The 13712-nt window shown below is 44.1% G+C and overlaps 2 protein-coding genes and 1 long non-coding RNA gene across 3 annotated transcripts in view; 2 read left to right on the top strand and 1 right to left on the bottom strand.

Annotated features, from left to right (window-relative positions):
* The window catches only part of LOC307026471 (5'-AMP-activated protein kinase subunit gamma-2-like), a gene marked incomplete at its 3' end in the record, with an annotated part of 14944 nt that continues 1232 nt past the window's right edge, over positions 1–13712 (bottom strand). The window contains exons 2-17 of the mRNA XM_079661860.1: positions 12463–12518; positions 12090–12244; positions 11761–11888; positions 11317–11615; positions 6230–6272; positions 5540–5640; positions 5334–5415; positions 4964–5022; positions 4737–4782; positions 3802–3856; positions 3494–3620; positions 3239–3404; positions 2877–2914; positions 2366–2512; positions 1363–1456; positions 1–1040 (exon numbers count right to left, since the gene is read on the bottom strand). Coding sequence (XP_079517986.1) covers positions 1–1040; positions 1363–1456; positions 2366–2512; positions 2877–2914; positions 3239–3404; positions 3494–3620; positions 3802–3856; positions 4737–4782; positions 4964–5022; positions 5334–5415; positions 5540–5640; positions 6230–6272; positions 11317–11615; positions 11761–11888; positions 12090–12244; positions 12463–12513 — 2631 coding nt within the window. The 5' untranslated portion in view covers positions 12514–12518. The remainder of the gene's footprint in view (positions 1041–1362; positions 1457–2365; positions 2513–2876; positions 2915–3238; positions 3405–3493; positions 3621–3801; positions 3857–4736; positions 4783–4963; positions 5023–5333; positions 5416–5539; positions 5641–6229; positions 6273–11316; positions 11616–11760; positions 11889–12089; positions 12245–12462; positions 12519–13712) is intronic.
* Positions 7877–9585, top strand: LOC307026598. Its single transcript, XR_013804413.1, has 3 exons — positions 7877–8181; positions 8924–8937; positions 9121–9585. It is a non-coding gene; the product is annotated as an uncharacterized lncRNA (long non-coding RNA).
* actr3b (actin related protein 3B) overlaps positions 12374–13712 on the top strand; it is a 17061-nt gene continuing 15722 nt past the window's right edge. The window contains exon 1 of the mRNA XM_079662113.1: positions 12374–13058. The gene's annotated coding sequence lies outside the window, so the exon portion shown is untranslated. The remainder of the gene's footprint in view (positions 13059–13712) is intronic.

The raw sequence follows: 13712 nt of genomic DNA, 5'->3' as shown, positions 1-13712 counted from the left end.
TCACGCTTCCTCCCCCGTCCCCCCCTTTTCTGCTTCACCTGTCTCCCCTTCTGTTTCCCCCTTTCCTTCCTCTTCTGTCTCCCCCTTTCCTTCCTCTTCTGTCTCCCCCTTTCTTTCCTGTTCTGTCCCCCCCTTTACTTCCTCTTCTGTCTCCCCCTTTACTTCCTCTTCTGTCTCCCCCTTTCCTTCCTCTTCTGTCTCCCCGTTTCTTTCCTCTTCTGTCTCCCCCTTTCCTTCCTCTTCTGTCCCCTCCTTTACTTCCTCTTCTGTCTCTTCTGTCTCCCTCTTTACTTTCTTTTCTGTCTCCCCCTTTAGTTCCTCTTCTGTCCCCCCCTTTACTTCCTCTTCTGTCTCCCCCTTTACTTCCTCTTCTGTCTCCCCCTTTTCTTCCTCTTCTGTCCCCCCCTTTACTTCCTCTTCTGTTCCCCCCTTTCCTTCCTCTTCTGTCTCCCCCTTTACTTCCTCTTCTGTCTCTTCTGTCTCCCCCTTTACTTCCTCTTCTGTCCCCCCCTTTCCTTCCTCTTCTGTCTCTTCTGTCTCCCCCTTTACTTCCTCTTCTGTCTCTTCTGTCTCCCCCTTTACTTCCTCTTCTGTCTCCCCCTTTCCTTCCTCTTCTGTCTCTTCTGTCTCCCCCTTTACTTCCTCTTCTGTCTCCCCCTTTCCTTCCTCTTCTGTCTCTTCTGTCTCCCTCTTTACTTCCTCTTCTGTCTCCCCCTTTACTTCCTCTTTTGTCTCCAGCTTTACTTCCTCTTCTGTCTCCCCCTTTACTTCTTCTTCTGTCTCTTCTGTCTCCCCCTTTACTTCCTCTTCTCTCTCCCCCTTTACTTCCTCGTCTGTTTCTTCTGTCTCCCCCTTTACTTCTTCTTCTGTCTCTTCTGTCTCCCCCTTTACTTCCTCTTCTCTCTCCCCCTTTCCTTCCTCCTCTGTCTCCCCCTTTACTTCCTCTTCTTTCTCTTCTGTCTCCCCCTTTCCTTCCTCCTCTGTCTCCCCCTGCTGGCAGGTGTCAGGTTGAGGGGGGAGAGACTCCTTCCTCCCTGACCCTGTAGAAAACAACATGTAAAACTTGACTCAGCAGTTTTTAGAAATTATACAAATATTGTTTTCAGATTGGCTCTGATTGTTGACGTAGCGCTGCTCTCTATAGCAATAAACAATAACAACAAAAACAACAACAACAACAACATTATAGCCACAGATGTCTCTTTGATCTTCCTTTGATCTTCCTTTGATCTTCCTTTGATCTCAGTGAAACTGAAGAAATGGTTACATTGTATCTGATTGTTGTTTTCCCCAGGAAGTGATGTAGCACTGCTCTCAGCTATAACAATAAACAATAACAACAACAGCTTTGTTGTTGTTTACCTGTGGGGATGAGCACCAGCGCCTGCAGGATGTCTGACAGAGAGACGATGCCGACAATACGAGACTCTTCATCGACCACCACCAACCTGTGGACCTGCAGCAGGAGAGGACTCTTTAAAGTAGAGACACTACATACTGATATACACCTGAACATCAGCAGGAGAGGACTCTTTAAAGTAGAGACACTACATACTGATATACACCTGAACATCAGCAGGAGAGGACTCTTTAAAGTAGAGACACTACATACTGATATACACCTGAACATCAGCAGGAGAGGACTCTTTAAAGTAGAGACACTACATACTGATATACACCTGAACATCAGCAGGAGAGGACTCTTTAAAGGAGAGACACTACATACTGATATACACCTGAACATCAGCAGGAGAGGACTCTTTAAAGTAGAGACACTACATACTGATATACACCTGAACATCAGCAGGAGAGGACTCTTTAAAGTAGAGTCACTACATACTGATATACACCTGAACATCAGCAGGAGAGGACTCTTTAAAGTAGAGACACTACATACTGATATACACCTGAACATCAGCGGGAGAGGACTCTTTAAAGTAGAGACACTACATACTGATATACACCTGAACATCAGCAGGAGAGTACTCTTTAAAGTAGAGACACTACATACTGATATACACCTGAACATCAGCAGGAGAGTACTCTTTAAAGTAGAGACACTACATACTGATATACACCTGAACATCAGCAGGAGAGGACTCTTTAAAGTAGAGACACTACATACTGATATACACCTGAACATCAGCAGGAGAGGACTCTTTAAAGTAGAGACACTACATACTGATATACATCTGAACATCAGCAGGAGAGGACTCTTTAAAGTAGAGACACTACATACTGATATGTGTGTGTGTGTGTGTGTGTGTGTGTGTGTGTGTGTGTGTGTGTGTGTGTATGTGTGTGTGTGTGTGTGTGTGTGTGTGTGTGTGTGTGTGTGTGTGTGTGTGTGTGTGTGTGTGTGTACCTCTGCCTTCACGATACGGTCCACGATGGTCTCCAGTGTTTCTCTTTTGTTACATTTCATGACGCCTTCAAAGTATTGGGATCGATGACGAAGCGCCTGAGTCACCGTGACGTCCAGGTTGTTGTACGTCTTCTCTGCCGCCAGGTTCTACACACACACACACACACACACACACACACACACACACACACACACACACACACACACACACACACACACACACACACACACACACACACACACACACACACACACACACACACACACACACACACACACACACACACACACACACTTAGATATCCAACACTTCCTTAAATAGTGAACACAACACTTGTTTCCACTTGTCCTCCAAGTTTTGTTTCCTCCTATATCCTTGTTTCCTCTCCTTGTTTCCTCTTCTTAATTTCTGTATCTATACTTGTTTCCTTTCCTCTTATATCCTTCTAATATTCTTGTTTTCTTTTCTTGTTACCTTTCCTTGATATATAACAATTCTAGATTTACTCACAATGACGTCAAACTTGGAGTAGATGTCGACCACTCTCCCTGCAGAACAACACAGACAGGAAGTCAGGATTAAATCACAGGAAGTCAGGATTAAATCACAGGAAGTCAGGATTAAATCACAGGAAGTCAGGATTAAATCACAGGAAGTCAGGATTAAATCACAGGAAGTCAGGATTAAAATCACAGGAAGTCAGGATTAAATCACAGGAAGTCAGGATTAAATCACAGGAAGTCAGGATTAAATCACAGGAAGTCAGGACTAAATCACAGGAAGTCAGGACTAAATCACAGGAAGTCAGGATTAAATCACAGGAAGTCAGGATTAAATCACAGGAAGTCAGTATTTTAACGGCGTGTTGTCACCGTTGTGGTCGACGACGGGCAGGGCCGAGACGCGGCGGCGGGTGAAGACGCAGAGCGCCGTGATGAGAGGCGTGTCGGGGTGCACGAAGGCGATGTTGGAGTACGTTCCAACGCTCAGATCCTCCAGAGAGCAGCGCATGAAGGCCGGCATCGGCATCTCACACACCTGGGAGCAAATACAGGGAGATCAATATTAATATAAATATCTGATGCAGAAAGTTGTTGTTATTATTTAATATTAACATGTTTCCTCACAAACAGCTGCAGGAACTTGAGGATCCTCTTGTGAGTCAGGATGTAGAGAGCGTTCCCGCTGATCGGGTCGATGACCGGCAGACGGTGGATCTGATTCTGGATCAGAGAGGACACCGCCTCCAAGATGCTGAAGACAGAGGAGAGAGGAGAGGAGGAAGTGATGTAATGACAGTTAAAGGAGGTGGGGTTCAACTGTCGGCCTCCTACTCCTGTTTCCTATCCTTGTTTCCTTTCATTTTCTCCTCATTGCATATCCCTTAGCCTCTCATATCCTTGTTTCCTTTTCCTTGTCTCATTTACACACATACCTGGTTTCAGGTGAGATGTGGACCAGAGGTTTGAAGGTCTCCTGCAGGTACAGCTCTACATGAAGAGAAAGGAATGTCATTATTACGCACACCAGGGCTCGAGCTGAAGGACGTCCCGTCGTCCCGGGGCCCAAACAAATAGTGTCGGGGAGGAAAAAAAAAATTTTGGGGACGAGAGTTAAAATAAAAATACCAGTGGTAACGTTAAGCTCCGACGTTATCTGACTTTTTATCGGTACTGGAGACATTTAAAAAATATATGTCATATGTATTATTGCTACATAAACATTATATCGCAGTTTTAGTTTATCCAACTCCGTTTCTAATATGCAATAAGACTACAACATGCGTCTTAGAGATCTCTCTCTCCCGTCTGTGTGCGAGGGGGCGGGGCAGTTTGTAAAGGTCTCCTGACTGTGTTACAGACTGTCCTCCTGGTTAGTGGTTACTCTGGGTTCTGTCTCCAGGACAGAGTGTTGGATTTTTTTGTTAATTGGACGGGACTTGATTTGATTCAATATTAGAGTAATTTTCTCGTTTGTGTGTTTGTTTAAATATATTTGGCCTTCGTCATGTGATTGACTGATTTACTCAAATAAAAAGGTTGATGAATTATCATCTAATGATGTTTTATTTATGTTAAAGGTCACTTTGAATGATTTTAACTAATGATAATGTAGAAAAACTAATATTTTAAATTCGGGACGGTTCCGGGAAGATGGTGAAAAAAGTTAGTCGAGAGCCCTCACTCACTCACTCACTCACTCACTCACTCACTCACTCACTCACTCACTCACTCACTCACTCACTCACTCACTCACTCACCCACACTCTCTCTCTCTCTCTCTCTCTCTCTCTCTCTCTCTCTCTCTCTCTCTCTCTCTCTCTCTCTCTCTCTCTCTCTCTCTCTCTCTCTCTCTCACACACACATGTACCTCTCCATGTCTCGATCTTGTGTTCCTCCAGCTCGTAGATTTGAACCTGAAGGACACACAGAACATGTTAGTGTGTGTGTGTGTGTGTGTGTGTGTGTGTGTGTGTGTGTGTGTGTGTGTGTGTGTGTGTGTGTGTGTGTGTGTGTGTGTGTGTGTGTGTGTGTGTGTGTGTGTGTGTGTGTGTGTGTGTGTGTGTGTATGTGTGTGTGTGTGTGTGTGTGTGTTACCATGGGGGATTTGTAGTATCTGGTCAGGATGTTGATGAAGTCTGTGATAGTCAGCATTCCTGAAAAAGAGAGAGAGATCTGTGAGTGTAGCTGTGTGTGTGTGTGTGTGTGTGTGTGTGTGTGTGTGTGTGTGTGTGTGTGTGTGTGTGTGTGTGTGTGTGTGTGTGTGTGTGTGACAGTGTGTTTCATCTCCTCAGGCTGTTGTAATGTTCACAAATATTTAGAGAATATGTGTATATTTAGCATACAAACACACACTCACACTCACACACACACACACACACACACACACACACACACACACACACACACACACACACACACACACACACACACACACACACACACACACACACACACACACACTCACCTACAAAGCTCTGTTTCTTGCTCTCCCACAGTGGAGCAGCTCTCACTCCGTTGGCCACCAGAGCAAAGAACGCCTTCTTCACCTGAAACAATAAAAACAATAATAATAGAATGTGTTTGTTGTGATAAATAACAACAACAATAACAACAAATATAAATACATAATAAAAATAATAATGGTAATAATAATAATGGTAATGGTAATACCTGCAGAGTGGTGTCGAAAACCACCAGTTTGGAGCTGGTGGGAATGATGTCGTAACATTTGTGACATTTCATGAAGCGCATGTAGATATCTCTCTCTGACGCTGTGAAGGAGAGAGGAGAAAGGAGACAGGAAGCAGGAGAGAGGAGACAGGAAGCAGGAGACAGGAGACAGGAAGCAGGAGAGAGGAGACAGGAAGCAGGAGAGAGGAGACAGGAAGCAGGAGATAGGAGATAGGAGACAGGAGACATCGTTAAAATATAATTGAATGAGCTCAGTGTTGGAGTTAGACTGGATTTCGGGTGTGTGTGTGTGTGTGTGTGTGTGTGTGTGTGTGTGTGTGTGTGTGTGTGTGTGTGTGTGTGTGTGTGTGTGTGTGTGTGTGTGTGTGTGTGTGTGTGTGTGTGTGTGTGTGTGTGTGGGGAGGGGATGTATACTTTACAGGCATCGCGGAATGAATTGTTTATTATCTGCTGAAAATATGCTGAGGTGAGGAAACAAGGAGAGGAAACAAGAGGAGGAAGGAGGATGAAGAGGAGTGGAAACTAAACTGAGGGTGAGTTTGATCCTGGATTAAGTTTTTAAATAACGCTGGATTTATTTTTTTGGAGTGATTTTTTAAGTCTTTTTTTTAGTGTGATGTATTTAGTGTTAGTGAGTAGATAGAGTAAATAGAGTAAATAGTGTCTCACCGGCATCTTCGGGGTCCGACTGCTCCGCCATGCCGACCTCCACCTGCAGGAACAAGCAGATTGAAATATCTAAATATTGAAATGTAACGCCTCAGCTGGAGCTCCTGAGGGTTTGTCGGTTAGCGGGGATTACATGAAATAAGCTGGTTTGATATAACGGCATGTTTGGGCTTTAACAGCTGCTTTGATCCTGGTATGTTAATCATGGTATTTATATATTACTTAGTGACTGACAGCAGCCGATCATTAGAGGTAATGTAATTAATATATCAACTAAATAACTCAAACAGATGCAAAACGACTGAATTAGAGGCAAACCAGCATACAAATATAGAAAGCTACTCAAATAGACGCAAAATTACAAAAAATAGATGCAAAATCAACTTTAAAAATATGCAAAATTATCAAAATTAGATACATACCCCCACAAAAAGAAGCAAAACCACAAAAAAAATACACAATATAACGAAAAAAGATACAAAACCAACCATAAAAGATGCAAAACACAACGAAATAGCTATAAATACCACTGGACAACTCGACTGCGCATGCGCTATGGGGCTACATCCGGGTACTTTCTGTATCCAGCTCTGTTGCTACATCCATGGTTTAAAAAGGATGCTGAATGTGACGTCACCTACCTGACCGTTCATTAAAGCCTGTCTTTTGTCCTCGCGATGATTAACACTTCCAGATGTGTTTAGTAAACCCAGTTTAACGGCTCCATCGTGTTTCTACCGGAGGAGAGGAACCGATCTACCGGTTAACGGGACCACCGAGAGCAGCTAACAAGCTAACGGAGCTAACGATATGCACTTCCGGTACGGGGTTTCACAATAAAAGCGTGATGAGAATCTGAGATGAACTGAACACATGGATTTAGCTCGTAATTTGTGTCTACATTGTTGTACGTAATTTTCGCTTTACTCTACTTTCACGATCGACCTACATCCTTATTTTGAAAGGACCATTTCCGATGTTGCTTTGTTTACCTTTGTTAACTTGATGCTGTTTCAGTGACAGCAACAACGGAAAGAGCCGATTCAATCCGAGTTTAATAAAACATTTATCAGCTCACTTTGATTTAATGCAGATATTTGTGAATCAGCTAATTTATTAGATGACTGCTGCGTCACAGCGTCAGGAGAGAGGGGGTTTCAAACGGATACCAGAGAGGCCGAAGGATGCCAAAGGGACTCAAAAGGATACCAGAGAGGCCGGAGGATGCCAAAGGGACTCAAAAGGATACCAGAGAGGCCGGAGGATGCCAAAGGGACTCAAAAGGATACCAGAGAGGCCGGAGGATGCCAAAGGGACTCAAAAGGATACCAGAGAGGTCGGAGGATGCCAAAGGGACTCAAACCGACCCAGAAAGACAGATAAATGACTAGAAATGATGCAAAAAAACCACCAAATAAGCAGCAAAACGAACAAAACTACTGAAAACTGTTTCAAAAACACCATATAAGCTGCAAAACAAAGAATAGATGCAAACCAACATATAGGATAGAAAACCACTATAAATACAACACTACTAAAAACAAATGCAAAACAGTCAGCTCAAATTCAATCACCACATCACCCCCGTCCTCCAGAACCTCCACTGGCTACCCGTCCGGCGGGAAATGTATACAGCACTAATAACTTTTGTTGTTACTGTACAATATTTCGGGGTGAAAATATCAGGAGCAAGAGGAGAGAACCGCTGTGACCTTTAACGGATTATTTAGATTTATAAACTTTATTATTGCCGGTTTTTTCCCCTAAAAGTTCGTATTTTATTTCGAGATTGAGTTGCAGTATTATATGGCTAAACAGCTTCAACAGTCAGCGGACCAAATGGAGCAGAGAGATACAGAAGGTCCTCATCCGAATCGAGGAGGAATCCTCCAAAGATCTCTGCTGGTCATGATGGCTTCAACAAAGAAGAGGCTCTTTTCCTTTTGGCTGATGTAAGTGCAGTGAAACATTATGATCTCATGCAATGAAAATGTAATAATGTATGCCTTTCAAATATTACATTGTATTGTACATTAATTTGAACATATTATTGTGTGTGTGTGTGTGTGTGTGTGTGTGTGTGTGTGTGTGTGTGTGTGTGTGTGTGTGTGTGTGTGTGTGTGTGTGTGTGTGTGTGTGTGTGTGTGTGTGTGTGTATGCGTGTGTGACGTGTGTGTGTGTGTGTGTGTGTGTGTGTGTGTGTCTGTGTGTGTGTGTGTGTGTGTGTGTGTGTGTGTGTGTGTGTGTGTGTGTGCGTGTGTGACGTGTGTGTGTGTGTGTGTGTGTGTGTGTGTGTGTGTGTGTGTGTGTGTGTGTGTATGCGTGTGTGTGTGTGTGTGTGTGTGTGTGTGTGTGTCTGTGTGTGTGTGTGTGTGTGTGTGTGTGTGTGTGTGTGTGTGTGTGTGTGTATGTGTGTGTGTGTGTGTGTGTGTGTGTGTATGTGTGTGTGTGTGTGTGTGTGTGTGTGTGTGTGTGTGTGTGTGTGTGTGTATGCGTGTGTGACGTGTGTGTGTGTGTGTGTGTGTGTGTGTGTGTGTGTGTGTGTGTGTGTCTGTGTGTGTGTGTGTGTGTGTGTGTGTGTGTGTGTGTGTGTGTGTGTGTGTGTGTGTGTGTGTGTGTGTGTGTGTGTGTGTGTGTGTGTGTGTGTGTGTGTGTGTGTGTGTGTGTGTGTGTGTGTATGTGTGTGTGTACCAGGCTCATCGTGTTAGGTAAGGATTTGGTTTGTCGCTTTACTTTTGACATGTAAAGCTGAACATGTATTTTAATTCCACATGTTTTCTATGTGCACTTCATACATGTATGATCTCTATAGTATTTAATTGTTCAGTTTTGAAGTAGAAAACATTTTCAATGAAATGCTGCCTTTTCCATTTTGTCCACTTCTCTTGCAGGGGACCCTTTTACTTATTTATTAATGACTGATTTACTGATGTGATCTGATGTTGTGACCTCACTACTGATTTTCTATTTTAATTGGTCTGTTGTATTTGAATCTGTCATGAACTGTCCTATTTTACCATGTTTTTCATATTGAACTTAATATTGAAATGAAATCAATAAACATATTTTATTTAAGTTGTATCCCAGTTTTTGTTTATCGTTTCAGGTAGCACCTAATGAGACAAGGGTCTAAAATTGGTTAAAGAGAAAACTGCAGTAATATACTGTTGTAATGCATACACTACTGTACAATTATACAGAACAGTAATGTATTGTTATTTAATAACAATACCAGTATAATCACAGTAAACTATTGTTTTTGAGATTACAGCAACATACAACATTACAGTAACATACAGTAATGTAAAAATACAGCACTGATTTTGATACTGTAAACAAAATACAGGATCGCTACTGCAAAGTAAAAATACAGTAACCTGTTGGCAACTTTGCTGCCTTTAATTATTTTACAGTGTACCTCACAGACCTGCTGCAGCCCCCCCCCCACCTCACAACAGATCTGCTGCACCCCCCCCCCCCCCCCCCCCACCTCACAGACCTGCTGCACAGATCGCCCTGGTTCTCCTTCACAGTGAGGAGACTTCCAGAGGTGGTTTACTCGCCTGCGTATCGTTACCCCGTGCGTCTCCTCTGACGCACGGTACATTCCTCCTTCCGTGGGTTTGGATTTAACCCACTGGAGAAATCTCCACGTCAGTGGGGGGGCCCCTGAGCAGAGTGACGTCACACACCGCAGTGTTCACAGGCGCATCTCTCGCAGGCTGAGGAACGTGCATGTTGCAGGCAGTGGGGGAAAGCGGCCGGGTCACATGTCTCTCCGTATAAACGTGCGGGAATTACTCTCCGTATGGAAAGTGATCCAGCACTTCGCCCCGTTGCTGTACAATCAACATGTGTTGATTCGAACAGTCAACAAAGTAGCGATCAGCGCAGCTGCTGAACACACACCCTACACAGCCAAATGGACCATGCTCCGTTTGGTATGTAAGGAAAAGCCTGGACCCCGTTACGGGCCCCCTGCCTCGTGCTGTCGTTCCTCCAGCTGTTGCTGGACAGGAATTGGCTTATAGCACGGTCAAAACATATGCTGCTGCCATGTCATCTTGCCACGTAGGTTTGGGATCAGCACGGTGTTTAGTCACCCTCTGACAAAACGTTCTCTACGGGGAGCACAGAGACTCAGACCTGTGTCACGCGCTTTAGCGCCTCAATGGGTTTGGCTTTAGTGTTACGCGCACTGAGTAAAGCTCCTTTTGAACCTTTAGATCAGGTTCTCCTGAAGTTCTTGTCAGCCAAAGTAGCTCTGCTCTTGGCGCTGACATCAGCTAAAGGGTGAGTGATGTGTCTGCTCTCTCTGTGGCTCCGTCATGTCTCCAGATCCAAGGAGATGGCAGCTCAGCTGTTTTGCGCCCTAACCCGTTTTTTATGCCAAAGGTCATCACAAGCTCTGCGGGGTTGCACGGAGGAATGACGGTGAAAGACATTTGCACTGCTGCATCTTCGTCTTCCCCCTGTTCTTTTATTCGTTTGTATTTGAGGGATGTCTCCATTCCTCTCTCACACACTCAGTACTGAGTGTCCTGTCAGAGTGAGTAATGTCGGGGACTCAACTGTGTGCCCTCTCTCCTGCCTGTTGGCACTCAGAGAGCTGCCCTTTCCCCCTCTTTGATCGTTTTAACAAGTGGGACTTTGGTCTCTACTCTTTATAACAACAGGTAGCCTATTAGCCTACCTTCTTTCCCGTATGGAGAATATTCATTTTGTAATGCTATATTCCCTGGGACTGTGAGGCTCCATTACGCATGGCGAAATGGACATGGGTCATTAACTGAGTAGGTGTGTTTTTGTGCTTCTGGTAACGCACGGACCAGTGGGGCGTAGACTACATCCTGCTTCGCCCTTAACCCAATAGCGATAGCCTTAGAGGGCTGCGCCTATACTCATAGAAGCTGGGTTACAGTACGTAACCCCAGGTCTTTGAGCACCTGTAAAAGCGCTAACAAAATGAATCTATTATTATTATTATTATTAAAACCACCATCTAGATGCAAAACTACAATAAACAGATATCCAGCAAACTCTAGAAAAAGAAACCAAACGGCTAAAAGTAACAAACATGTACTCACCATCCTCCTGACAGGAGGCGGGGCTCGAGGAGGCGAGGTCATTGGACAAGGAGTCAGAGGAGGTGTTGTCATTGGGCAAGGCAATGAAGGAGGCGTGGTGATTGGACAAGAAGTCAGAGGAGGCGGGGCCAGAGGAGTCAGCTGGCGGAAAGATAGATGTCCAGGGTCAGGAGGGGAGGAGAAAGATCTCATCCTCCTGGTTTCTGGACGCTGAGGCTCCTTCAGGTACGTTTTCAACTGAAACACCTCCTTCTGAAGGGGGAGGGGGGAGGGGGGAGGACGGGAGGAGAGGCTAAAGGCTGAGGGAGGAAGAGGAGGAGGAGGACGAGGAAGAGGACGAGGAGGAGGAGGAGGAAGAAGATGAAACATTGCCCCCTGCAGGAAACACTGAGTCTCTGCACTTAGCATCTAATGTACAAATGTTTAGGACTTTTTTCCTCCTACCTCGGCTTCTGGCCTTTTCTCTCTTGTTGCGGTTAAACAGTTTCATACTGGCGGAGGAAGAAGAGGAGGAAGAAGAGGAGGGTTGCTGGTTCGATTCCCTGGACCTGAAGATACCACTGAAACTCATCCTGACACACACACACACACACACACACACACACACACACACACACACACACACACACATTGTAAAATATAATGACGTTGTGTTTGCAGCATGTGTGTGTGTGTGTGTGTGTGTGTGTGTGTGTGTGTGTGTGTGTGTGTGTGTGTGTGTGTGTGTGTGTGTGTGTTACGGTGTGTGTGTGTGTGTGTGTGTGTGTGTGTACCTGCGTGCCGTTTTAGGTGGGGACTCCTCCTGTGGTGGGGATACACTCTGGTTTGTTTTGGGGTGTCCCGGGGACCAGGTGGGGACGGAGGGCCGGTTGAATGAAGCCCGATGGAAGAAGCTCCTGGTGGGGGGGGAGGAGGAGAGGGGCGCCCCCTACAGGAGGAGAGGAGTCATTACACCCTAAGAAACTGACTTATAACGTTAGATTTGTATTATTATTAATATCTAAATAGACTTACGAAAGCTTTATTACTTTAGGAATAAGTGTGTTTGCAGCATGTGTGTGTGTGTGTGTGTGTGTCAGGATGTGTTTGCTGGTTAGTGATTGTTTTGTAAAGTTTATTTCTGCAAGTTTAAAACGGTTATTTTACCTTCCTGTCGTCTTTCTCTGCTCCTCCAGCGCCGCCCTGCTGGAAGGGCATCGCTCCTGCAGGTTCATTAAACACACGAGATAAGATAAGAATAAATTCATTGATCCCGATTTGGGAAATTGTAACACATTCAGCATTTTATGATTTTATGTAAATGAAATAAAACATTGAAAAAGACCAAAAAAATTCAATTAAAAACAAATATTTAAAAACATAACAGAGTGGTTTAAAGACAAAACAGCTATTCAAAGATTAAAATAAAGGAATACAATTTGACCAAAAATTGAACAAAATATCCAGTTTTTTATCTTAAAGGTCCCGTGTCATGGCCATGTGTGTGTGTGTGTGTGTGTGTGTGTGTGTGTGTGTGTGTGTGTGTGTGTGTGTGTGTGTGTGTGTGTGTGTGTGTGTGTGTGTGTGTGTGTGTGTGTGTGTGTGTGTGTGTGTGTGTGTGTGTGTGTGTGAAGTGCCGACTGCAGCGGAACAGAAGTGCTGATGGAGGCCCGTTGCATCATGGGAGAGTTTTGGGGGTAAACATGGAGGCAGTTTATCAGATAGAGAATCTGCTGAGAGGTTAAAGAAGGCGGAGGTCACAGGTAACACACACACACACACACACACACACACACACACACACACGTTTTCTAAGGTGATGCACAGTGAACAACTGGTGGTATTAGGTGAAGCATTTAGACTTTATTTCATGTTTAAAACAAAGCTAATCTGCACAAACAGCAACAAAACAGACGATTAAAAGCAGTTTTTTTTTTATTAAAATACCTAATTAGATGACATGTCATTCACAAATTACATCCTACTGCCCAATTGGCTCAGATTGCAATCATTTTTGGCAAATATTTAAAATAAAACCAACATATTTGTTTCTATTTTTCTATATAAAAAAAGTATTTAAAGTTTTTAAATATAAATAAACCCTTGTGTTAATTTGATTGGGAAGTTTTTAAATACTACACCAGTCTCCTCTGATTGGTCAACCAGTTTACAGATGTCCCGCCCCCTTCCTATCATGTACAATGTGTTGGAGCGCTAGCCAATAGGAGAGCGTGAGTGTTACGTAGTGATGTCATTCCTTTACCTCCAACTGTCCACTTTCATTCCTCCCTCTATATCAAGCTTTTGACATTCACTCTCATTTATACACACGTTTTTTAAAGCAACCGACCAGACGGGGAAAGGGAAAAAGATATAAGGATGTTGAGATCATATTTCCAGCTTCTTAAACGTGCTGA

This window comes from Notothenia rossii (genome assembly GCF_949606895.1).
Source record: "Notothenia rossii genome assembly, chromosome: 12".
In the NCBI taxonomy this organism is placed as follows: Eukaryota; Metazoa; Chordata; class Actinopteri; order Perciformes; family Nototheniidae; genus Notothenia; species Notothenia rossii.
This window is presented reverse-complemented; position numbering and strand designations above follow the sequence as displayed.